Source organism: Lagenorhynchus albirostris, chromosome 6 (genome assembly GCF_949774975.1).
Source record: "Lagenorhynchus albirostris chromosome 6, mLagAlb1.1, whole genome shotgun sequence".
Taxonomy (NCBI): Eukaryota; Metazoa; Chordata; class Mammalia; order Artiodactyla; family Delphinidae; genus Lagenorhynchus; species Lagenorhynchus albirostris.
This window is the reverse complement of record NC_083100.1, coordinates 85,999,345-86,026,368: the sequence shown is the minus strand read 5'-3', so window position 1 is coordinate 86,026,368 and position 27,024 is coordinate 85,999,345. Positions and strand designations below refer to the sequence as shown.

Here is a 27,024-nt window from a genome sequence, read left to right as displayed (position 1 = left end):
TCCGATATTATAATGATACATGATACTATAAGAATGGATATATGTCGCTATACGTTTGTCCAAACCCATAGAATGTGGAACACCAAGAGTGAGCCCTAAAGGAAACTATGGACTTTGGGTGATTACGACGTGTCACTGTAGGTTCATCAGTTGTAACACATGTACCACTCTGGTGGGGCATGTTGATCACGAGACAATCTGAACAGGGATGGCAACAGGGGGTTATGAGAACTCTCTGACCTTCCTTTCAATTCTGCTGAGAACCTAAAACTACCCTAAAAACAACTGTCTTTAAATGTGAAAAAAACAAATAACTAAAAGAATAAAAAATGGAGAACTATCATGTACTTTGGAGAAATTAGTATTGTCATGTCCCGTCTCTCGAATCCAGTAATTTAACATAGACCAAAATGTCATCCTCTGTGATATTATAAAGAAGAAAGGTCAGCTAAATATGGGTAAACAGCTCATGAGGGTGAAAAGGTAAATGCTCAACGTAGTCAACCACAGCCCATTCAATGTTTATTCAGAAAAGTTTAGGATTATAAAAATAAATATCATTCAAGCCATACTTAGAAGTATTACGAAGATGCACAGAAAACTCACCCTCCAGATGAGGCTTCACAAATTGAGTCATAGACCTGCATTCAGTTGAACGCCAAACAAGGTGCCCCTTTTTCTACAGTAATGAATATTCTTCAAACAGCAAGGGAGCAGGGCTGCTGTTTGATGCTGATGACATTGAAAATTTAGGAGAACGGAAATCCCATCATTTTTCATTTGTATGCAAATTTGTCTGTTCCAGAAATTAACCCCTGGACCCCACGTCAGTTTTCATCTCCAGGAATTTTCTCTGCCAGCACCACACGGTTTAGGCTTGTCACTATCCTGAGGTCCACCAGACTTCCCCAGTTTAAAAACAACCACCACCCCCAAAGTCAGAATGGCGCTTTGTACGCCCTCATTATTGGAGGATAAAGAGCGGTAGCAGGAGAGGGCTGCTGTAAAATGCGCATCTCGAATGGCCGGCCCTGCTGCCAACAGCATTGAAATGCAAACTGCAGACAACTTTGGCCAAATAGCTCTCATTGACCACTGCTCCCCGTCTTAGGTGAATCCGGAACAATAGACCAATCCTATTACCCTCTTTTGGAGCCAGATCTTCAACTGTTAAAAAGTTCTTTTGTTAATTCCCACCTTAGACAAATGTCACCATCTACATGTGAAGGGGAGAGAGGTGATTGAGGTTTTTAATTGATGTGGATTTAATTATGCTAATTTAGACAGCTGTAAAGCATTTCAGTATAGCTGCGTAATAGGGCAAGCAAATACAGGTGCCCTTCACTGTAGGGGCTTAATTTTTAACCTAGGTAGCTTTAAAAGAGAAAGGGAGCTCAAAAGCCTGGGCAATTTACGATTCATAGAGGGAGGTCCACCCACGCTCTGAAAGGTTTAGAAGGCTCTACGTGCACCTAAGAGAGAGTCGAATGAAACCCTCATTCTTCATTGGAAACGCCACACTTGCCTAGAAAAGACAATTTTAAATGATGTGTATATCAAGAGTTGATTTGAGATAACACTAAACTAGAAGTTGGGGATTAAAAATGACCTTTATTTTCAACTCTGAAAAAAAAATCACACAATGGAAATGGTGATAAAAATGAGCAAGAATTAAAAAAAAATTTTTTTTAAAGAAAGGGCTTTTGATTTCTTGAACTTTAATGACAAGGTGAGTTGACCTCACCGTGTATCTGACCTGACTTTCATTCCATTACCAGCAATATGGAGACATGATACTAGGCGTCATCAGTGGGAAAATAGTATTCTTTTAAATTGCTGTATAATTCTGTTTTGGTTTCTTGGGGATTTTACTTGGGGTGAATAATGCAGCAAAACCTATTGAAGTTGTATTGAGTCTTAAACAAGTATGACATGGGATCCTATTCCATGGATTAGATGCTCAAGAAACACCACATGGTTAATTCACTGCTCCAAAGGTGGCCTGGTTTTAAAGGGCAATGTTGGACAGGCCGGTATATAATAGTATGAATGAAAAGGAGGAAGAATCAAAGACATTTTATAGCACTTTTTTTGTGGCTTGCTGAGGTAGGGAGGTCTGAAAATGCTCCAGCACTTCTGTGCCCAGTCACCTCTGGGTGACAATTCCCTCAAGGCCGGAGCTGCCCCCCCAGACACTGAGTCTCTCCTCCTAGGAGGCCTATTGCATGTCTAGAGGACAAAGAGCTTATCAATGAATCATCTTCCTTTCTCCCGGGCCATTTCCTTCTCAACCTTGTCAGGCTTCTCTTCTGCACATTTTCCTTTGTCCTACACTAATCAGACATGTAATTAGCTGGCAAAGAAAAGAAGAAAGAAGCAGGGGCATCTGTCCTCTGTTCCACACAGTGGGTGGAGAGTGACCTTTTCAATCCTGCCCCAGTTTTTGGTGAAAACACACAGATTTGTGCATGAATTCTGACTCAGGTTTTTACTAACTCTTCAGATCTTGGATGAGCTATTTAATTTCTCTGACTTCTTTGATTTATCAAATGAGATAATCATTCATGGTTCATACATTTGTTGACTCTACATATGAGCTGTGGATGAAATGTGCCTACTGTTCTTCCAGCACACAATAGGCACAAATGATACTTGTTCTGTTTCTCTCGTCATCACTCACAATGCTTCATGCTTTCTCCATCCCAGCATCCCACCCCTCACTCCTTTTCTCTTTTCTTTGACCCATAGCTTCTTTACTCATGTTCCTTGGGATATCATCATATTATTTTCTCCACTCTTGAAAATTTACTCCCTTTAATTTTGTTTTTATTTCCTTCCCTTCTGCCAATTTATTACTTACTATTTTTTCCTTTTGTTATTTCTCAGAGATTCTCTACCATCTTCCTCTCACCTCTTCCTCCTTTTTGCATTATAATAGAAGTGGAGAAGGGAGGAAGTTGTTAAAAATTAAAATGGGGATCTCAAAGGAGTGGAGAAAAAAATTAACATTCAAGAACTCTAGTGATAAAATTCTGATACTATTTTGCCTAAAGGAAGTCAAAATAGTGTCTGTCTAATGTAAACCTGTACAACTTATTTCTTTCTGTCTCTATGTTATAGGCATAATCTAAAATACAGAAACCAGTCATCCAAAAACACTATGGAAAAGTTGCAACTCAAATTAGTTGAAGATGTTTGTTCTTAAAATGGCATAGGCATGGCAAGAATGGTAATAATGGTAGCACTCTTTTGATTAATACTGTTTTAATAAAATTAATAATAGTAATAATGGGATTCTTGTTTCTCGCAACATGGAAACTTTTTTTTTTTTAGATGAACTGTCTTACATTCAATCAGTCAACATTACAAAGTGTTCACGCTACGTACAACTTCATAACATCCAGGTCTGCGGGCACCTGTAAAACAGGGGGACCTCCAATCTCTATCCTTCTGCAGGTGGGCAACCCGAGGGTCCATCCACAGTGCTCACTTGCCCAGCCTCCTGCCACGTCCCAGGCTGGGGACCGCTGACTGGCAGGCTTCTGAGTCCTGAGCACAGACGTGGGCCCTTCTCAGGCCTTCCCGTGAACCACACCTGAGGCTGCTGGGGCAGGGGGCGCTTGCCGAGGCGTGGTCATGTGTGGGCCGGCACCACGGGAGACAGCTGGTCCAGGGGCTCAGAGACCATGTTCGGGCGAGTAGGCCCCATTCCCTGAGACCGGAAGGATACAGAGCTGAGGTGACAGAATGAGAAGCAGCCCAGGGCATGCAGGACGTGACACTAGTTGCTGGGAGGGACAGAACGGGGACAGAGGCTGAAGACCATCGGGCAGCTGAGGAAGCCGGAGACACAGGTACAGTGGGGCACACGGAGGAAGCTGTACCCACACACGTCCTCTCCTGCAGGCAGGTCTGGTGTTGGGGGTCTCATCCTCTGCCCGTCCTTCCCCTCCCGGACCTGGGTGTGGCAGAACAGAACACACAGGACTGGTCCATGAAGGTGAACACAAGCACAAACATCCCTGTGGCAGCCTTGGGGCTCAGGGGTTGGGAGGAGATGGGAGCTGCAGGACCTCATCACTCATGACTGACCTCACAGCAACTGTGGGAGATACTGGTTTCGGTAAGCAACAAGGACATTTGTTTCTGCTTGTTACAGAGGAAGGAAGAAAAGTCAGCAAATATTAAACTCCCAAAAATGTGCCTTATGCAAGAGTAGAGTGTGTTTGTGTTATCTGAAAATCTCAAGAATCTAATGTACAAAAAAGGGAAATGAACCTGACAAAAGGAAACCCCAAACCTGTGTTTAGGGACTGCTGACACTGCCTGGGGTACCCAAGAATCCTACAGCTGAAGAAAAGCTCACAATACAGGAGTGACAAGCCACACAAGAAAACAATTTTCTGTAAGAGAGAGTCAGAAGACACAACAAACATAAAGATTAGTATGCTTAATACCTTAATCTAATAATCTGAAAGACAATACAAAATAAAGATACTTAAAATGATAAAAAAGATTTAAAAAAGGAATAACTATAAAAAGAACAGAACATAATGAAAAAAGGAAAGGCAAATTTGAAAAATAAACAAATTAAGCATGCAGAAATGAGAAATTTGTTCATTAAAATGAAAATCCTCAATGGATGAGCTAATCAGTAGCTAAAGAGCTCATGCCTGAACTAGAAAACATAGCTAAGAAAATTATCTCCAATTAGTAAAGAGAAAAGGAGACCCAATGCAAATTTTTTTAATGCTAAAAGACATGAAGGAAAGAATGAGATGGTCAAACATATATCTAAAAGGAGTCACAGAGGAATGAAATAAATGAAAATAAATCCATACCTGGACACATCATAGTTAAAATAAATAATAATAAAGTTAAAAAGACATGCATATTAAAGGCAACTAGAAAGACAACTCAGATTACCTAAAGAACAGCAATTAGGCTAAAGCAGAGATTTCATCAACAAAAATAGAGTCAGCAGGAAATGGAATAATATCTTCAAAGTGCTATGGGAAAAAACAACTGTTGACTTAGAATTTTATACCCACATCAATTATAATTAAAGATTAAGGATGTGATCAAAAGAGTAAGGATTTTTTTAAAAATAAAAACTGATAGAGTTTACTATCCTCAGATTTCTTACTGAAAGAACCACCAAAGGATGTACGTCTGTAAAAAGAACATTGACTTAGAATAAAGGAGAGGTACAAAAGGTGGTGCTCAAAGAAACTGGTAAATACATGTGTAAGTCTAAGTAAATATTGAGGTAAAATACAGTGACTTAGTTTAGGGGATAAAAACAAAGGGGAAGTAAAATAATATATTGATGGTAGAAGAGTGTAGTGTTTGGAAATTAAAACAGATAGGTCAAGTGTGCTTGTTAAAAACTTGTGAGCACCACTGAAGAAGTAGAATATATAACTCCCATTGAATAACAACAAAAAAGAAAAAGCAATTAATCTAAATAAGAATGGGGAAAAAATGACAAAATGAAACCCGGTAAATAGAAATCATAAACACAATTCAAGTAAATCTCTCTCTTTATGTATATATACACATTCTCTTGGTTCAGTTTCTCTGGAGAACCCTAACAGAGCAGGATTGAAGGCTCATAAAGATAGTGACCTCTGGTAAGAAAATGCATTGCGTTCAATGTAATGAGAGACAATAAGAATTGAAACTAACTAGTTGATCTGAGAAATGAGTGGCAACACTAAGAATACCTTAATAAATAAACATGAGATGGCTTAGAGTTGGCACATGAAATATCAGTCAATCATAAGAAAAACTCCCTTATATCTAAAGCTAGCATTTCCAGTGAAAAAGAAAACAAGTAGAATGGCTTAGTATAATTTTAGCTAGAGAAAGGGATGAGAAACTTATTTTTATTCAGCATCTACTAGATGTCAGGCAATTTATGCACATAAAATGATCACTTAATTATCAATGAACTTCACAATATTTAATTATCACAATATAATTCATCACATCTAATTATCACAGTATCCTGCCAAGTCAGACCCTGAGCTTTAAGGAAATCAAGTCACTTGTTGATGGTTACTTGGAAAGCAACTAATTGTTGGGGCTGGTAAGTCTGAAATCTGCAGGGCAGGTGGCAGGCTGGAGACCCAGGAAGAATTAACGCTGAATCTTGAGTCGGAAGGCAGTCTGGAGGTAAAATTCCTTCTTTCTAGGAGGACCTCAGTATTTTCTCTTAAGGAGTTCAGCTGATTGGATGAGGACCAATCACATTATGGAGAGTAATCTGCTTTACTCAAAGTCTACTAATTTAAATATTCATCACATCTAAAAAATATCTTCACAGGAACAGCTAACCTGATGTTTGACCAACTCTTGGTTCCCCAGCCTAGCCAAGCTGACACATACAATTAACCATCACACCAGGCCACGGCAATTAAATGAGATCAGCCCTGTACCTTAAGGCTCCTGTTCTCCTGTCAGGGCCAGGGTCCCTGAGGTGGCTTGGAGACAGAGCTTCTCACCACGGGCATGACCACATGCCAGCTGATCTGCAAGCCAGTCCCAGACGCGTGTGAATGTGAGGCATCAGGGAAGGCCAGTGAGGAGAGAGGTTCAGAGGCCTCCATTCAGGCATCCATTCAGGAAGAAGGCAGTGAGCTGAGACCACAGAGCAAAGGAAGCTGTGATTAGTCAGAAGTCTAAGGGAGAAATGAGGCTGGGGTGAGACTGTGTGTGTGAGAAGCAGCAAGAGAAGTACAATCAGGGCCAGAGAATGTCACAAGGATGGCAACACTCCACAGTAAAAACACTGGCTACTGAAGAAACAAAAGATAGGGGCTTCCCTGGTGGTGCAGTGGTTGAGAGTCCGCCTGCCGATGCAGGGGACACGGGTTTGTGCCCCGGTCCGGGAAGATCCCACATGCCACGGAGCGGCTGGGCCCGTGAGCCATGGCCGCTGAGCCTGCGCGTCCGGAGCCTGTGCTCCGCAACGGGAGAGGCCACAACAGTGAGAGGCCCGCGTACCGCAAAAAAAAAAAAAGAAACAAAAGATAACTGGATCTCTAGAGATACACTCACGATATTTCGGTTCTCAACTGAGTCCTAAATGTACAATTGTGGTTATCCTTGAACGATTCTCCAAAACTCCGAGACCTATGACTGTAAGGTTACCATTCTTCCATGTTGTCATGTGTTGTCTTAGTCTGTTTGGAAGGCTATAACATAATACCATAGACGGGGTAACTTATAAATAATAGAAATTTATTTCTCACCGTTCCGGAGGCTGGATGTCCAAGATCAGGGTGCCATGATGGGCAGGTTCTGGTGAAGGCTTGTTTCCCGGTTCCAGCTGAGTCCTCACCTGTGGAAGGGGACAGGGAGCTCTCTGGGGTCTCTCTCATGTGGACGCTAATTCCATGCATGAGTGCTCCACTTTTATAACCAAAGGCCCTCCCTCCTTACACCATTACTTGGGGCGTTAGGATTTCAACATATGCTTTGGCGAGGGGGTGGGGAGGGGATGGGGGATGGGGGAGAGCATAAAGCAAACATTCAGATCATAGCATATGTCTTTATATGGGGCCAATGAGCCAGATTTTCTGGCTGCAGAGCTTGGCTTGCCCCTCCCCCGCCACACCTACTAATCTGGGACAACTATTTTGACAATTTAAGCCCCAGTTTTCATATCTGTAAAATGAAAATAATATCACCTACATTAAGGTTGCAGTGAAAATTAAATAAGATAATCAATACATCTAAAGCAAGTAACATTTTGCTTGGCCAATAGTAAGTGTTTAATGAATGTTAGCTGTTATCAGTTCTATCCATCTCCTCCTTCAGAACCATGTTGAAAAGTTAACCTCTGGCCACTCACTACAAATGCCTCTTGTTTTTGCATGTGTTTATGATGGGTTTTTAAGTTATGTATATGTGAGTATATTTCTATTTCATTAGTGTTTGTGGAGCACCCATTAAATTTAAGAACATATAATGCCTTTCAAACTTCCCATAATGTCTCACAATTCCTAGTGACTTCTATTAAATTTAACAAGCGTTTATTGAGAACATACTATGTTCAGGGTCCCACACCAGGTGCTATTCACTACAGTGGACGAAACGAATGTGTTTATCATTAAGAAAGCTTTTCATAAAGTTTTTATATGAAGTCTCAGCACCGAAGTGAGAATGTAATAATATGAATCTGGAGGCCACACAACTGGGTGTCTATCCGGGAGGGACAAAGACTGCAAAGACAAGCTCAAGGTTCAGCGAGTCATATTCAGTTTTCAACGTTTATGAAATGCCTGCTCTGTGCAAGCAGGACAATCCTTAGCTTCAAAGGTGTTAGAAGATGACTTACCTTAAAGATGTGTGCTTTGCTTATTTGCTTTTGTTTGGGGAGGTGATCTATGATTGTAAATTTTTATTAAATCCTAGCAGCATTCTTGACACTAAACAAACACAGTGAGTTGCTAATCACAGCACGGGTCATTTATTTTCTGTTCTGGGTCACTTCTTTTCTCTATTGAAGGAAAAGAACATGACAGCTCTCTGTTAATAATGCCAAACTCAAAAATCCATTTTCTTTTTAAAATCTGAGTATCATGTTCCTTTAACCACACCTCCTTTTTAAACCTGGTATTCACTTCTGTCCATATTTTTCAAGATTCTACTTAGTAAATAAGACATGCTACTAGAAGGAATCGAGAGTAAAAGGAAGCCTGAGCCACCATCACTAGTTTCTATGAGCAGGAGGTAGATTATGCTTTCAGAGTGGCTATGTACATTCTCCCTTGGCTCTCCTTCCCCACAGAACCCGAAGAGCAAAACAATACATCTCCCCATGAATATATTATCAGCACTAACTTGACAGTCTCGCTGTTGACAATATTGGTTGTACTTCACTTCACTTTCCTCCTGTGGTCGAAAACCAGATCCAGCCCCTTGAGGCCCTTCCTGGGGCTGTACAGCAGCTGAAGGGCCAACTGCCAATGGGTCTGGAACAGGCTTTCCAGCCTCGGCACCTGACTTCCTGGCTGCCTCCATTTCAGGTCTCATTGGTTGATGCGGCAGCTGTGATTCTGACAATGAGCTTGGTGTTGGGTCAAGTTTTTGTTTGGCTGACTTATTTCCACAGATGCCATTTTCCTTGACTCACCCTTGACTACTGAGAATGCTCTTTATTACCTTTTAAAATCATGTGATATCCATAAGCAAAAATTGGGATTAACATTTTTGAAAGCATTACCCATGACTGATTTTTTTTTCAATGCTGAAATGCAAGATGTAAAGCTAGAGCCAGCCCAATCCTACGTTTAGCACAGTGGTGTATCAAGTATCATTTGTAACTTCAGAATAAAATGCCCAGATTTTTTTTCCTGATCTTAGGAACCTGGATGCAATGTCCACCCACGGAAGCAGTTTACAAATGCAAAAGTAGGAAGCATTTTTATGTATTAGAAACACTGTGACAATCCTCCTTTAAAAGAATAAATAATTGTGTTCTAATATAAAGAATGTGAAATAAAAATATGTATAACTCTATTGATAAAACAGGACTTTTATTCAATAGTTATAAGACAAGTCACTTGCAAAACTTGCTTACACAAGGAAAAAGGTCTCGGTGGTATAGCTTTCTTCACCATAGAACACCATCCTCCCCAAAAACAGACTGCAATAATTAATGTCCGTAGTATGAAAAGTCTATGTGATATAATTTATTTATGCTTTGTTTAAAAAAGGCCAAATTGAATGCCAGCACTTGAGATCTTGAAATAATGCTGCATATGTTGATACAATAATTTATTAATTTTATTGATTTTCCTACTTATATGTTGATATTTTAAAGAACTGTATTGTTTTTATTATACGAAGTTATAAGATATCTAAATATTAAAGAAATATATAAAGTAGAAAATAAAAGTCTAACCACAGACATTTTAATATAAACAGCCTGGTGAATAGTCCTTCAAACTTTTCTCTCCATATTCTAATGTATACAGACATAATTTTTACCAAACTGTATCTAATATTTCTTAGACTTCTTTTCATTTCATGATCTCTAAAACTATCTCATTCTTTGAATACACACATATTAGTGGGTTATATGAGTGTTCTATAAAATATACAAATATTAGTGGGTTAAGTTTATGGCTTTGCAGCCAAATGTCTTGGTTGAGTTTGAATCCTAGCTTCACTGTTAGTAATTCTCTGACTTTGACAAGTTGCTTATTTTCTCTGTAATCCACTTTCTCAACTTGTAAGGTGTGATATTAACAATACCTCCGTGAAATGGTTGTCACCCAGGATGAGGAGTTACTGCCTGGCACTGGTAGGCATGCAACCACGACAGTGCTGCTACCATGGATGTGCAGTATCTTATTAGCAACCTCATGTTGGTGGACATTTAGAGTGATTACAATTTTTACTCTCATACATCACACACTAGTGGACTTCTAAGTATAAAGTTGTGAGTATTTCTACAGGCTGTATTTTGGAAGTACAGTTTTCTAATCAAAGGTGATACGCGTCTTTTTTTTTTTTTTTTCTTTTTCTTTTTTGCTGTACGCGGGCCTCTCACTGCTGTGGTCTCTCCCGTTGCGGAGCACAGGCTCCGGACGCTCAGGCTCAGCGGCCATGGCTCACGGGCCCCCAGCCGCTCCGCGGCATGTGGGATCTTCCCGGACCAGGGCACGAACCCGCGTCCGCTGCATCGGCAGGCGGACTCTCAACCACTGCGCCACCAGGGAAGCCCACATCTTTTAAATGATAGATATTGCAGAGTAATCATCCCCCAAATTCTAACTACTCACACTGTGAGTAAAAGTGAATGAGAATAAATTTGGGATCATGAGAAATATTTTATTAAGTCTCTTATCTATGCAATAAAAATGCATAGTTTTTTTTTTTTTACAAAGAAGCACGGGATTACTGTAACACAACATAAGTAACACTTATATTATTCATAAATATCAGAAATCTTTTTTTCCCATATTTCCCATGATTCTCACAGTTCTGCAAGTCTTTGAGCCCCTCTTTGTCCAGAGAAAGAATTCATAGCATCTTGTCTTCCTATAATCAGTTATTATTAACTGTAGAACATAATAGTCCATCAGGCAGCTACTCATAAATATCTACCAATCAGATGTGTAACAAATGCTTATCAAAATTAATAAGTCGAGAAATGGAACAATTATGTCATATTCTACAGGTGTGGTAACAGTGTTTCTGAAACCCAGACTGAACATAGCCTGACCACTCTACCACATATTCAGAACTGAGATGGTTCCAGGCTACTTTGCTGTAGTTACACCAGAGCACAAAGAGGACAAAAAAACATACTGATAGCAAGTGCCTCTAATGTCTGGTAATAGATGGTACATGTGTGGTGTGAGAGAGTATGCCCTCAAGCAGTGAGCACTGAATGGCAAATCTTTTACAGCTTCTGGAAATACTTATACATTTCTTTCTAGTTCTTTGGCATATAGCTAATTTGAGGCTTTGTCAGGGATCATAACATCTGATGCAATGACAGTAATATCCATCTCTACCAAGACAGGGTCCAAAAATTGTTTTTGAATAATAAAGAGGTTTGACACCGCATTAATAGAAGGGTAAAGATAAATATTTACACAGGAGAAGTGGTCCATAGGCACATCCGTTCTCACACACAGCTGCAAATATTGTGTTCTTTACAAAGTTGTATTTGCCTTCTGCGTCCTGTGTTGTTTACATGGCCTAAAACCTCTGCACAATGGAGTTTTAAGATAAAATACATAAAAGTATTTAAATATTATCATTGAGAATTTTATTTCACCCTTTCTAAAAATAGGTTAATATGTGGCATTGATATTTTTCAACCTCAAATGCAAATTTTTTCAAAAAGTGGGAATTTAGAGCCAAATAAAAAATTAATGCATTTATATTTTAAAAAGAGTTATCCAAGAACAATATTTGTGTTATATAGTTTTATATTTAACCTGTTTTAAACATAATTTTCGAACTTATCTTCATTTTATTTTATTTTTTACCTTATCTTAATTCTAAACTACAATTTTTCTATAAGAATAGAAGCCTAATTCTTTGGAAATAGTGTTCAGTTGGCATAATTGGTATTATAGACTTTTAAAATATATTATAGAATATTCTGGCACTAGACACTAAATTGAAATTTTAAAGAAAATGTTGGAAATAGCTGTAAGGGGGAAAAAAGTAGCCTTTTAAATCTAATTTGTTATGCACCGCAGTAGGGTAATGGATGCAATGAAAGTTCTTTTATTGAGTTCCCATGTCCAAAAGGTATTTAGGTAGCAAAGGATGTTAAGCAGACCCCCTGCAATCCGCCTTTAACTGAAGATAGCAGGAAATAAGGTATATAGGTCTGTGTCCTCCTGGTTTTTATTTCCTCGGGAGTGCAACTCATGCAAAGGACACCTTAGACCGCTTAGCCGATCACAAAGGGTGCACTAGACCCCCTCGCCAGCTGCCTGAATAGCGTGATCTGAAGGGTGGCTGAAACCATACTGGGAGTTCAGTCCTTCAGGTGGGTCTTTTCAAATTCCAATAGTGAGAAGTTCCTGGAGAATTGGTAAGGATTTCACTAGTCCCCAGCAGGTTTGAGATCAAAAGCTTTGGTTAAATAGAAGCCTGTTGGGAAATCTTAAAACCCCTTTGTGATGTAACTTTAAAAAGTTAATACAAAGAACCCTTAGACTGCAGCCATAACAGCACGAACAAAGAGTATATCAAAACCGATTCCATTAAGGGAAAGCGGACATACAAATTCACTTAATTTAAAGAGCAATCCAGTTATAGATTTAGACCATATAAATTCTATATAATAGGACTTAGACCATACCATCGAGCCCATTTAGAAGATGTGCTCATTTCTTGTTACATATGCCAGACTTCATTCTTGGTCATTGAGATATGCTTTTTAAACAACTTATATATTCATTTGCTGAAAGGAGAAAGAGTGGTGTGCATTTAAACTCATTCCTCAAGAAGATACTTTTAAAACAAATTAAAATTAAACTTGATGGGGATCCGTCAGTCAGTTGGTTATCTCTTTTTCATGGTGTCAAACTGCTAATTGGCCATCCTCAAAATAATAAACCTTCAATTGATATTGATTAGTAGATCATTAATGAATGCATTCATTCTAATGTAATTTTTATAATTAATACCAATCCATTTTTTGGCAAGTCACACACTTTTTTTTTTTTTTTTTTTGCGGTACGCGGGCCTCTCACTGTTGTGGCCTCTCCCGTTGTGGAGCACAGGCTCCGGACGCGCAGGCTCAGCGGCCATGGCTCACGGGCCCAGCCGCTTCACGGCATGTGGGATCTTCCCAGACCGGGGCACAAACCCGTGTCCCCTGTCACAACAGTGAGAGGCCCGCGTACTGCAAAAAAAAAAAAAAAAAGGGAGCAGGAATAAAGAAATTATACTAGGCCAAAAAGTGGGTTGGTTATTGCAAGGTTACTTTCCTTTAGGGGATGGCAGGGAGCTACCAGGCAGATTATGTAACTAATAATCTGGAGATTATTAGTTATTCTTAGCTAATCTGGAGATTCCTGGCTTAAGATTCCATTTCTGGGAGAGCCAAAACTGTAATTAAGTCTCAGTTTGGTGATGTGGGGCTTAGCATAAGTTATCCCATTTGGGGCCTGTTGTCTTGTTTTTAACACCTAAGTCGCACATAGTGGGATTCATCCCAAAGAAATCTTTTTCAAGTGTGGTCACTATTGACCATGAATATCCTAAAATTCTCATAGTGATAGATGGGAAAACTGATCCTTCTACCATATTCAGTTTTTTCTTCTCTTCTTCACTCATGTCTTCTTTTACTTCTCTTCCTCGTCTGTTCTTCTACCTGTATGTCATCTGATTAATGATAGGAAAATAAAGAAAGTGGCAGATTAAGTCAATCTCTGTGGGTAAAGTATAAAAATCTTTGGGGCAAGTACTCCTTGAATGAAACACCCCAATGAGTTTTCTTCCCAGCTACCTGAAGTCCCTTCAAAAAATCTCAACAAAGATCTCAACTGAACTGACTAGCTCTACTGGAAGCAAACAGACAATACGTTTTTGAGGGTTCTGCATCCTTACAGGGTCTCCACTGAAACAGCTGAGCCAGAAGCCCACCCTTCCCAGGTGTGCTGTCAGATTCTGGTCTGCTTTAAGCTGTTTAACGAGCTCCTATTCCTGTCTGTCCTGATGGAATGTTCACTGAGGTAGGCGCTCTACCGAACAATTAGCCCTTTGTGATAGATAAAAAACTTCAAATCAGTACTGAAAGGAGGGCATGGCTACTAAATCTCTGATTCCCAAATATGCTTATGTGAGTGTATTTACATATATATTCTATATGGATTACATATGTGTTCAAACAAATATAGCGAATCTCTGAGGTGTTATTAGAATATAAACATTCTGCTCGAACACTGGCTCCGTGCTCAGGGGGAACTATGTGAACTAGCTTATCTTGATACCCTGGATACTTTCAAAGACACCCTAAGACCTTGAAGTTATTGCTTACTTGTGGAGTGCTTTAAATTTTTAAATCCATTCCAACGTGCCACTGCATATTCTTGTATTGGAACTCTAGTCTTGAATTCCAAAACATTCAAAACCCACTACTCTAGCAGATGAATAACTTGAACATAAAGGTATTCTTTGAACACTTGGCACACCATCATCAAGATTCTGGAAACTGAAGAGATTATTTTAAAAGTGTATGTTATAGAATCAGTCTCCAGACATTTATACTTTTGTAGTGGAAGAAATACCCACAGAGATGATGCACAAATTCATGAATTGTTCCATAATTTTAAATTGATCACTCCCTCCTCCACCCCACCTTATCCTACATCTGCTCTAACGGAGCATTTACACACTTTATTTCATGTGAAATTTCACGTGTCTTTTTCATTAGAGTCAGAGACTCTTGTTTATTGTTGTTAATTCAGTGACTATCACAGGACACATGATAGGTGCTTAATAAATGTTAGCTGAGCTAATGAATGAAAACTAGATGAGCACCTGGAGGACAAGAAGAAAGAGATGATTATGGGTTGATTTTTTTTTTCAGTGGCCAAAACAGAAAAAGCAAAAATTAATGTCTAGAATTTTTTCAAAGTGAAAATAGCTATCTTTTCTGACTGATAAATAATACATGCTCACTGGAAAATATTCAAATATCTCATTATAGGGCTTCCCTGGTGGCACAGTGGTTGAGAGTCCGCCTGCTGATGCAGGGGACATGGGTTCGTGCCCCGGTCCGCGAAGATCCCACATGCCGCGGAGCAGCTGGGCCCGTGAGCCATGGCCGCTGAGCCTGCGCGTCCGGAGCCTGTGCTCTGCAACGGGAGAGGCCACAACAGTGAGAGGCCCGCGTACAGCAAAAAAAAAAAAAAAAAAAAAAAAATTAACAGTATATTTCTGATGCCTTTCCATGACACAAGTGTTCCCCTTTAACTGGCTATGGTAGCCTCCATTTTGTATATATCATCGTGGGTTTCATCCTATTGACAGATATTTAGGTTGCAGTCAATTTTTATTCTTATAAACAGTGCTTCAATAAACTTCTTTTAACATCTTTGCAAGTTCAGATTTATTTTCTTGGCATAAATTCCTAGACGTGAAATGGACTTAAAATGTTAAAGCATGTTGATAAATTATTCTAGAAAAAAAGGTCATGCCAATTTATACTCCCACCAACTGTGTATAAGCCATTTTCTCTATCACCTTGCCTGGATGTAATTCATTTAGAAATCCTTGTTAACCTAATAAGGAAAGAAGCCTTACTGGTGGTGGCTGTTATTGTTTTTCCATTGTTGTTTTAAGTCCTAGACTACTTAGGGACCTTTTAAATAAATCAATTCTTGATAAATCACACATGTCCCACCCATGAAACATGTTCAGTACCAAATTAACTCCCCTATTCTACTCAGCTGGGTTTTCTTCTCTTTGTACCAGCACTAGGTATGAATCAAAGAAACAAGAAGATCTTAATATTAGGTTAAACATACCTAGGAGAGATCTAATATGTATGTATAAATCGATGAAATCTCAAAATAAAATGTGTTTGATTATTGACTAAATAGCTTCATCATGGTTCCCCTCTATTAATGTGGATAACTGAGTAAATGATAACATAATTCACAAATTATATAACCCTGTTGCAGGAACAAGTCTTCAGATCGTATCAGCTACTGGTAATAAGACCACCTACCTCTAAGTTTTATGAAGTCTCTAACGGGATTGTTAGCAATTCTACCACGAAGTCTAGAACTCAAGAAGCTGCTGACATGATGTAGTGGTGTGAAAAAATCTGTGAAACCAGAGAGATGTGTCTAAGAATACAGCACTCGCGACATGAATAAAAATCATTTTATATTTCTCTAGTCCCAGTAAGTGTATGTGCCAAACCTTGCCTTGGAAAAAGAAATAGCACCTTTATACTTCAAAGCTTACAATCCTACCCCAAAGAGTAAACACTGGTCAATATTTCTTGCCCATGAATAATGGAAATGTATTTGCAGGAAGGTCTTAGAGACTTCACGTGTTTCTTTGCGGACTGGGTCAGCTCTTCCGCATAGCTTGCCAATGAGTATGAAGTCTATGTTTTGAAGGCATCAGTGTGAAGAATTGTAGTCCCACTGCACTATTTTACTACTCACCACAGTGAGCTACCAAGTATGTTCACTAAGACACGGTAGTTGTGTTGTCTATTGCTATACAACAAACAAACCCAAAATTTAGTGACTTAAAACCACACACATTTACTATCTCACAGTTTCTGTGGGTTTAGAACCTAGGCACAGCCTAGCAGGGTCCCCTTCTTCAGGGCCTCTCAGGAGGCTATTATCTAGAAGTCAGCTGGTACCACAGTCACATTAGCTGAGGCAGGATCTGCTTCCGAGCTCACATTAGTAGTTGTGATTCAGTTCTTCCTAGTCTATCGGAATGAGAGTCTCAGTTTCTCGCTGGCCATTGGCCAGAGGCTGCTCTCGTTTCCTGGCCACATGGGGCTCTCCAACATGGAAACTTGGTTCCTCAAAGCCAGCCAGAGACAGACCCTGCTAGCAAGACAGAAGTCATGGTCTTTTATAACCTAATCATGAAAGAGACATCCAATAACTTTGTCCACACTCTGTTCATTAAAAGCAAGTCACTAGGTTCAAGGAGAGGTGATTGCACAAGTTAGTGAATACTAGGAGTCAGGGATCATTGGGGACCACCTTAGGAGGCTGCCTACCACAGCAGGTGGTTCCTCAGTTGATAACAGGAATAGAGGACACTGGGGAAAACTGGAAAGGGGAAGGCCTGGAGACACGGTGGGGGAGGAATTTCCCAGGAAAAGGCTCACAACACTCCAGTGACACATACACTGTCAACAAACACAGTTGAATCTGGGGGGTGTTAACCACCTTGGGAAAGTGTGTTAAGTCTCAGGTCAAATCAATATGTACCATGTCAAACCAGTAACTTCTCAAATTATGTATTATTGGGGAAAATTGAAATAATAGTATAACTGGGTGACAATGGCAAATTGTCATGGCAAACACCAAGAGGGAAAATATTCCATACCTAAGGTAAAAACATGATTGTAATTCTTCTTCCCTCAAAATGTATCTAACAATTAACATTGACAAAGTGAAATTAATGACATTCAAAGGACTCTTAATCTGTATTTATTCTGTCTAAACATGTACACCTGCCATTTATTCGTCATTTGTCGAGCTTAAATTTTGAGTTTGTCTTGTCAAGACCATAGACCTCGTGATAATTTCATGTTTGCCTTTACTTTGCACCCACCATTCACTTTGACAGGATAGTTGGCTCAAAGTAAGGGTATGTTGGGGACCATAAAACAAAATAGAGAAAATAGAGCTTACTGATTTATACGGGGGAGGGGAGCTCATACTCACACTAAGATTTTTTTTTAGCATGGCTGTTCTAGTAAGTTGAGCTAATCGGCTGAGTGTTTGCATGGGTGGGTTATATACGTGTTTCTGTGATAACAAAAATGAACAGAGATATAGCAGATAAATTGCCTTAACAGGTTTTGCTTGGTTTTAGAGCAAAAACTTACTAATTAATGCAAGTGTTGCAATCATTTTTATGACATTCCCCAAAGATGGCACTTTAAGGCTTATGCCATATGCTGATTGACAGAGGCCATAATTCCACACAATGAGACTGTATCATATTGTTTGAAGTGAGGTGATATTCATCTCTTGAAACTGATCAAACATATCATTGCATCAAACAGTATTACAATATAATCACGCTGTATGTGGAGACTGCCAAGGCTGATCACCATGTTGTACTCTTTTCCCTTGGACTTCTCTAATAGCAGTGGTGACACACCACTGCATCCACATTTTCCTTTAAGAACTCAGAATCCAAGAGAGAGAAAAAAAATCTGCATAAAATTGTGGTTTGGTTGTGCTGTGTGAGTGTTTGTTTGCAGACTGCTTTAGAATTACAATTTTCCTTCCATAAAGATCTCCCTAAGTATACAAATAAAAACCTGGTAAGGCCAAGATAAAAAGAGAAGATTCCAAACAGGGCAGAAAATAATTCAAATGCCTTTTATTTGTCTTTAGTAAACAAGCAAACACGGAAGAAATGTCTTTTTTAAAAAATACTTTTTAGTGTCTGAAACTTCCAACGGTATTTCTTCCCTAATGTACTGTTTTGCAAAGACACTTACTTTATCTACTGACTCTGGGGCTATTTCAGCTGCAGATGAAAATGGTATTAGAACCTATTCTTCTCCCAGTCTTAGTTGCTGCTGATCTTGGAAAGCAGTGCCAGGATGGGCATGAGTAAATGAGGGCAATTTGGCTATTCTCTTAGTGGCATTCTTAGCGGTATGAAATTCTATAACACAGCAGCTTTTAGACTGATATAATTTAGGAATTGCCCTTTTATTATCCAGCCAGCCAGCCAGCCAGCCAGCCATTCACCCATCCACCTATCTAATAACTTGGGGACTATGTTCAGAATAGTTTACAAATAAACAGGATGCTAGGATGGGAACCATCATCTATTCACGCTGACATTCACTAAGAGATGTGTTACCAATTCTGGTCCTCCAGGGTTGATCCATGCAAGTCTCTGAGATGTCACCATCCTATCTGGACCTTATTAATTTGTCTAAGCCAACCCTAACCCTAACCTGTTAGGTTAAATATTCTTAGACTTCTGGGTCTATGGCAACTATGTGGTTCTTTCAGAGACTCGGTGGGATATCAGGAACACAAAGGCTCTCTCTCATTGGTTATCTGAACACTCTCACAGCCATCTCTCTCTTCTACTGCTCCTGCACTGTGGTGGGCACAGGGAAACTGTGAGGCTAGAGGATCCTGGGTTCCCCCAAGATACAAGACCAGCTAGCTCTCTGCTCCCAGATTCTGCTAACCATGGACATTTCTCCCAGGTCAGGTGAAGGAAGATCAGAGCCAAAGTCCCTTTTCAGAGACACCACCAGTCTTTAAACTCTGTGCTTTCCTTCTGACCATTTTCTCCTTTTCTTCTCTTCCTTAACCTATAGAGACTTCATTTAATATATGGTGAAATACACTGAATTTTCATCTATTTTTCCCAAATCTTTTGTTTGTGATGTTAATATCATGATTTCAGATCTTTAGGGCACGTCTGATACACAAAGGCCCAGGGTTTTGAAATTCGAAATCTGAGAACTGTCTCAGAACCTCTCTTTCTGCAAGAGCATCCATTGCTCATGCAAGTAAGGACAAAAGTCCTAGCAGCTGCCCAATGGTGAAGAAGGGTCCCTATGTATCCTCTCTCTCTTGCTTTTTTGTCTTCTACTTCATTAATTTTGTTGTTTGATCCTTTATTTCTTTCCCCTATTTTCTTAGAGTTTAGTTGGTTGGATTTTTTTTTTTCTAGTTTGTTGAATAGAATAGTTAGTACTACTTAAGCTACATCACATATTTTTTATTTTGCTATTGGTCGCTTTAAATTTTGAAACAATCAAAAATTCCTTTTTCTTTTCTAGCAAAAAAGCTAGACATACAGTATAAATAGCTTGTTTTTCCTGAATACTTATAAACTGCTGACCAGAAGGTCCATTAGCCCCAAACAATTTAATGTGTGTTTTCTACAAATAAGAACATCCTCCTACTGACTGCAACACAACTAACAAAACCAGGAAATACGTTTTGATACACTCCTGCCCTTTGGTCCACAGACCACATTCCAGTTTCACCAATTGATGCAACAATATTTTTTGTAACGAAAAGGATCCACTTCAGAATCACACACTGCATTGCCTGTCATGTCTCTTTAGTCTCCTTCAGTCTGGAATATTCTTCAGTCTATGATGGACTTTCATGACTTTGATGTTTCGAAGATTGAGTCCAGTTACTTAGTAGAATTTCCCTCAGTTTAAATTTGCCTGAAGTTTCCTCAGGATTGGATTCAGGTCACAGTATCACAGAAGTGATGCTGTGTTCCTCTCAAAGAAGCAGACCAGGTCATGCATGGTTTCAATAGCTGATGTTCACTGTCACCACTTGATAAAAGTGATGTCTTCCAGGCTCTTCCACCATAAAGTTACTTTCCCCCCTTTGTGGGGAGGTACTCTGAAACCATGTAAATATCCTGTTCCTCAACAAACTTTAAATTCATTCATTCATTCATTCATTCATTCATTGATTTATGCCGGTATGGTCTCTTATTTTACTTAATATTGTAAATTCTATGAGGTACTATGATGTTACTATCCATATGAATACTCAAATTATGTCCAATGTGGCTAGTAGGAGTTCAGTTAAGCTGACATCTAGGCCCTTTTGATATGTGCCCATCATTTTTTTTTTAACACTTCTTTGGTTTATGGTAGAAGTTCCAGGTTTTTCTTGTACTTTTTCTCTCCCCCAGCCCCAGAATCAGGCATTTCTCTAAAAATTTCCTTTTTTTTTTTCCCTTAATGGAATATGGTATTTGGAAGCCAAGATCTGGGCGCTATGTATGTTCATTGTTTTTGGAGCGTTGCTGCTTCCCATATAGAGCCAGGAATTATATATATATATGTGTACCATATAGTTACATTTATATTTATTTCTATCTATAGAAATTGAAATCTATCTATCTATATTTATCTATAGATACTGAAAACCACGAGTTCATGCTTATACCTCCAATCACATGTTTCTAATTTTCTCCCTTTCTGTATATGTAACCCCGTCTCTAAGAGTGAGAAGACAAGCTTCCATAATTCTTCAAATATTTACTTACGCAACCAACCTCACTTTATGCAACCAATCTCCCATCCCTGCTATGATCCCCTCCCACACACAGATGCCCTCTTCTCCCTGTTTGGGCTCTGACTCCCCTGTGTGGATACCTTCTCGCCCTGTTCAGGCTGATTCCTCATGCTTTTTTGCCTACCATCCTTGACTAGATGTTCTCTTCGTCCTCCTTGGACCCTGATATTCTCCAATCTTGCTCTGTCTCACCTAATGGCTTTAGAAATGAGTTATTCAGGAAGGGGAAGGAGTACCAATCAAGTTTTTCCATGTAATGTTTTCCTTATCCTCTTCAATCCAGAGTTGAGTTTGCGGGAAAGCAAGAGAAATCACCAGGGGCCAAAAGAAAGAAGGAACTGAGAGCCCAAGTAGTAACCACATGAACTAACTAGGCAGTATAGGAGCTGGGGTGGACTAGGGTGGGGTTATGTCTCAGAAACCTAGGAGTTTTCACTTTCATTCTCAGAAAGACACAGAAGACAAGACCTTGGAAATTCTGCAGGGAGGTGGGGATTTGAAACTGAACCTCCTACATAAATCCAGGATCATTTAGGGCTTCCCCTTCCGTGAAATGGTAGAGGAGAAATAGTCTGCACACTAGCACAAAGAGAAAACAAGGAAGCAAGCTATTGAGGCCTGGGTACAGGGTAAAAAATAAGCCTTTCCAGAGAAAGTGTGATCATAGACACGTACCTCAAATGAGCTTCGTGTCAACCACATGGCCCTGAACACTCCATATTGAGATTCAGTGTATTCCCAGCAGAAGCAAACTGAGAAAAAAATCTGGTGTAATAAAACCTCATCACAGGCCACACTTGATGTCTCCAGATGAAGCCTATCAAAAATGAGCTCACTGTTCAAAATTACAACACATACAAGGTAACAATCCACCTTGAGAGACACAGGAAAGAGTAAACACAGCAGAATTAAACCCCAAGGAATTTCAGATAATAGAGCTGTAACAGAGAGACTGTAAAATATATAAATTTTAAATGTTTAAAACATTAGAAAAGAAAAATAAAGCATTAAAATATGTGTCTGTGTCCTAATCTCCTCTTCTAAAGGACATCGGTCAGATTGACTTTGGGACTCTCCCTAATGACTTCATTTTGACTTAATTACCACTTTAACACCTTAGCTCCAAATCATTCTGAGGTACTGGGTGTTAAGGACATCAATATATGAATGTTGGGCTCCCCTGGTAGCGAAGTGGTTAAGAGTCCACCTGCCAGGGCAGGGGACAAGGGTTCCAGCCCTGGTCCGGGAAGATCCCATATGCCGCAGAGCAACTAAGCCGGTGCACCACAACTACTGAGCCTGCGCTCTAGAGCCCGCGTGCCACAACTACTGAGCCCATGAACCACAACTACTGAAGCCTACAGGCCTAGAGCCCATGCTCCGCAACAAGTGATGCCACCGCAGTGAGAAGTCTGCACACCGCAAGGAAGAGAAGCCCCCGCTCGCCGCAACTAGAGAGAGCCCGTGCACAGCAACAAAGACCCAACTCAACCAAAAAAATTAATTAATTAATTAAAAAATATATATATGAATTTTGAGGGAGACAATTCAGCCCATGAAACTGTGGTAAACTGAACCTCACCAACCTCTCTTCTCTTGGCACTCTCCTGTTTCCTCTCTGCTTTCCAGATAATTCTCTGTACTCAATGACCTTCTCTTTCTTGCCTCAAGGGCTTTGCGAAGACTGTTACCTGCACTCGGAATACTTCCCCCATACTCCCCAAATTTGCTTAGCCAAAAGCTAGGTCTCAGCTTCAATGTCATTTCCTCAGAGAAACATTTCCTGACTCTCAGATTAGATTAGGTCTCTGTGTGTTGTGTTCTTCGCATCATTTTTGTACCACTTCATAATTCTAATTAAATGATTAACTGTATAATTACTGAATTTCCTTGATCCTATGATGCTATGCGTTGTTAGATGCAACATCAATTTCAAAACACTTGTAGAGAGAGGAAAGAAATACTACCCTATTAGTCAGCTATTGCTCTAATAATGCTGCATGAAAAACCACTCCAAAATTCAGTGACTTAAAATAACTAGTGTTTATTTCTCCCTCATGGGTCTGTGAGTTGATGCAAGTCACTTGTAAAAACTCAATTTCAGGATTCAGCTCTGAGCTCCAAGCTGCAGGCTGGGTTGGTTTCAGGTCTACTTCATATATGTCCATATGCTTCCAGTCCATTGTGTTCTCATGGTGAATGACAGCTGTTCAAGCAGAGGGAACATGCAATGCCTGTTAAAGCCTTGGCTTGGAAAAGGCACACTGTCACTTCCACCCATTCTGTTGGTCAAAGCAAGTCACATGGCCAAGCCCAACATCAATGGGTTGGGGACAGCACCCTGCTTCCTTTAGTGGGAGACACTGCAAAGCCACATGGAAAAGGGCATACATGTATACTGTATAATTCAAAATTGGGTGGAATTGGGAATAATCACTCAATGCACCATAACTACAGCAAACAGTACGTACGTAACTTTTTATTATGTTGACTTACAAAAGATTATTCAAATATGTTTGTTAATACAAAAAAATGCCACTTTATTCTGGGTTAAGAGTAAATCTTCATAGTCAGAGCCCAAAGTATCTTCTGAGTCATTTTTGGTCACCAACCATTATGCACCTCATTCTAGCCACCAGTTCTTCATATAACCGGGGCTCAGGACCTTGACCTCTTTAATGCTTTTGTAAGTTTTAGGCATACAAAAGAAGACCAGGGTTCTCTTTGCATTCTGAATTTGGTTAAGCTCAGAACGTACCCCCCAAATTGATGCTTTTATCATTGGAAATTAAAAACTTTTCATAACAATCAACAAGTTGTTTTGTTTTGTTTGGGTTTTTTTTTTTTTTTTACTGCTTATTAAATTTTTTTTTATTGAGGTAGCATTGGTTTATATCATTATATAAGTTTCATGTATACAACATTACATTTCTATGTCTGTATACACTACAGTGTGCTCACCACCAATAAGTTAGTTTCCATCTGTCACCATACAGTTGATCCTCTTTTTCTGTTTCACCCTTCCCCCAACCTTTCCCCTCTGGTAACCACTACTCTGTTCTCTGTAACTACGTGTTTGTTTTTGTTTGGCTTGTTCATTTCTTTCCTTTTTGTTTGTTTTTTATATTCCACATATGAGTGAAGTCTTCCAGTAATTGTCTTTCTCTGTCTGACTTGTTTCACTTAGCATAATATGCTCGAGGTCCATCCATGTTATTACAAATGGCAAGATTTCATCTTTTTTTATGGCTGAGTGGTATTCCATTGTATATATGTACCACATCTTCTTTATCCATTCTCTTTATCCATTCTTCGATTGATGGACTTCAGGTTGTTTCTATATCCTGGCTCTAGTAAGTAATGCCACGATGAACGTAGGGGTACATACGTGGTTTTGAATTAGTTTTTTTCTAATTCTTTGGTAAATACCCAGAAGTGAGATAGCTGGATTATATGGTAGTTTTGTTTTGTTTTGTTTTCTTTTGTGGTACGCGGGCCTCTCACTGCTGTGGCCTCTCCCGCTGCGGAGCACACGCTCCGGACGCGCAGGCTCAGTGGCCATGGCTCACGGCGCCCAGCCACTCCGCGGCATGTGGGATCCTCCCAGACCGGGACATGAACCTGCATCCCCTGCATCAGCAGGCAGACTCCCAACAACTGCACCACCAGGGAAGCCCCTATATGGTAGTTTTGATCTTAATTTTTTGAGGAACCTTCACATTATTCTCCTTAGTGGCTGCACCAATTTACATTCCCACCAACAGTGTAGGAGGGTTCTCTTTCCTCCACATTCTTGCCAACACTTCCACAAGTAGTTTTTGACAGATACTTGACACTTGAATGATAATCTTTCACAACTCATGAACCTCTCTAGCTTGGAAATTCTACAATCTCTTTCTAGTGTCAATTGTACTATCTAGCATGCGACAGGCAACTCATTTGAGTGTGTCCTAAAAACAAAAGGAAATACAAGTTTTATCTCTTGGTGGATGTTTTTCCATCTTAGTTTGTGTCTGCAAAGGAATTGAGTGTTTCTAGGTGACCTTTAAGTGCAAGTCTAACATTCCTCCAGTGATGAATATTAGTTTCATTTATTCTAACTTTGTCTTGTGGCTCTATTTCCATGTTTTTCTACACATCCATCAATTTTCATTTCAAAGCTACTTGTAGTGTAAGTCTTTGAACAACATTTGAAAAGACAACTAGACACCTAAATTTAATTTTACTAAATTTAAGTAAAAATTCAACCCCGTATAGCGGTCTAAATAACTCAACTGAGAGGACATTTGATTAACAAGAGATGCAATATTACCTATATCACTTGTTCCTCTGCCCAATAGCTAGAAAGTTTCTTGTAATATGGATTGAAGGAGTCATCCCATTGTAACACTGGAGCAGTCATCTGAAATTATGTCTTGCTCGGTTCTCCTCCATCTCCCACAAGTGCAGGAAAGTGACTCAGGCAGGGTGGACAGTGTCATTTTTATCAGGGTCTGACTTAGATGCTAGATATGATCGATTCTCTCTTCTCAGGCTGTAAAGGTCATGTGAAATATGATGAGTCATCTTTCCCACCACACTGAGATAGCCTTCTAGAGAAAGAAAACAATGCAGAGGAGGGACTTAGAATGAGAAAGAGAGACAGAAAGACAAACAGACAGACTGAGCCAGATCCTAGAGGATGGAGTTCTCATAATATCCAAGATCATCTCCTGAAACTTCTTGACACATAAGCCAAAGTTTATGCCTGATTAATGTGAGTTGATTTCTGTCACACACAATCAAATAGAGCCCTGGATATTACAAAACAATAACCCCCATGAACAACATCATGGTTATAAAAACACAGGATAGTGCAGCAACCACAAATAATTTCAGAATAACTCAAGCCCTTCATTTGTTTTCTTGAACATGATGAAGGGGACAGAGAACCTTAAAAATCCTTTTGCTTCCCCCGTCCAGTGGCTCACACGCCGCAGCTGTTTCTGCTCCTTTACATCTGTCTTCAAATTCCAGTCTCACATCAAGATAACCTCCTCCCCCAAATTTAACCTTTTGAACTTTTGTTCTCTCTTCCTTTCCTCCCTATTCTCATGCCTAAAGCTCAAAAGACCTTGTCTGTCAAAGCAGGACTCTCAGGGCAGGACTCACCTCAGAGCACAAGAAACCATGTTAGCAAATGAGGGAAGACTGGGAACGTCCATGCGCGCTTCATTTTTGTCCCATTGCTCCCCTTTTAAAAATGTTATAAAAAATGTTATAAAAATGCTTAATTTTAAAGTTACACAAATGTGGTTTAACATTTGTTGGCTTGTTTTTCCTTGCTAACCCAATGTCTTCCACATACATATTAGATACCTCATAACAAGTTTTTGAAAAAAAGAAGAATTAATGACGAGATGAATCTCTGAATGAACAAGAAAGGAATGTATGAATAAATGTAAAAATGAGACATTAGAGATTTGGGGGGAAATTATTACTGGGAAATTAAAGTCATGATCAATAAATGCTGGACATGGAGAAGATTAAAAAATACAGTTCTAAAATCCAACTCATTCTTTCACGTACATAAAAACAGAACAAAAAAAGAAAAGAACTTTGAAAGTAAAAGCAAGTCATATATATATGTATACATATATATGTATATATATATAGAAAGCTATCTACAATTTAAATAATCCCAGTGGTAGCTGTAACCAAGTGTATTAATTAGAATTCTTTGCAAGCCGCAGAGAAC

The 27,024-nt window shown here is 39.5% G+C and overlaps 1 protein-coding gene across 1 annotated transcript in view; it reads right to left on the bottom strand.

The window, feature by feature from the left end:
* The window catches only part of GTDC1 (glycosyltransferase like domain containing 1), a 359,684-nt gene that overhangs the window by 13,286 nt on the left and 319,374 nt on the right, over positions 1-27,024 (bottom strand). The window contains exon 10 of the mRNA XM_060152957.1: positions 7,257-7,345. Coding sequence (XP_060008940.1) covers positions 7,257-7,345 — 89 coding nt within the window. The remainder of the gene's footprint in view (positions 1-7,256; positions 7,346-27,024) is intronic.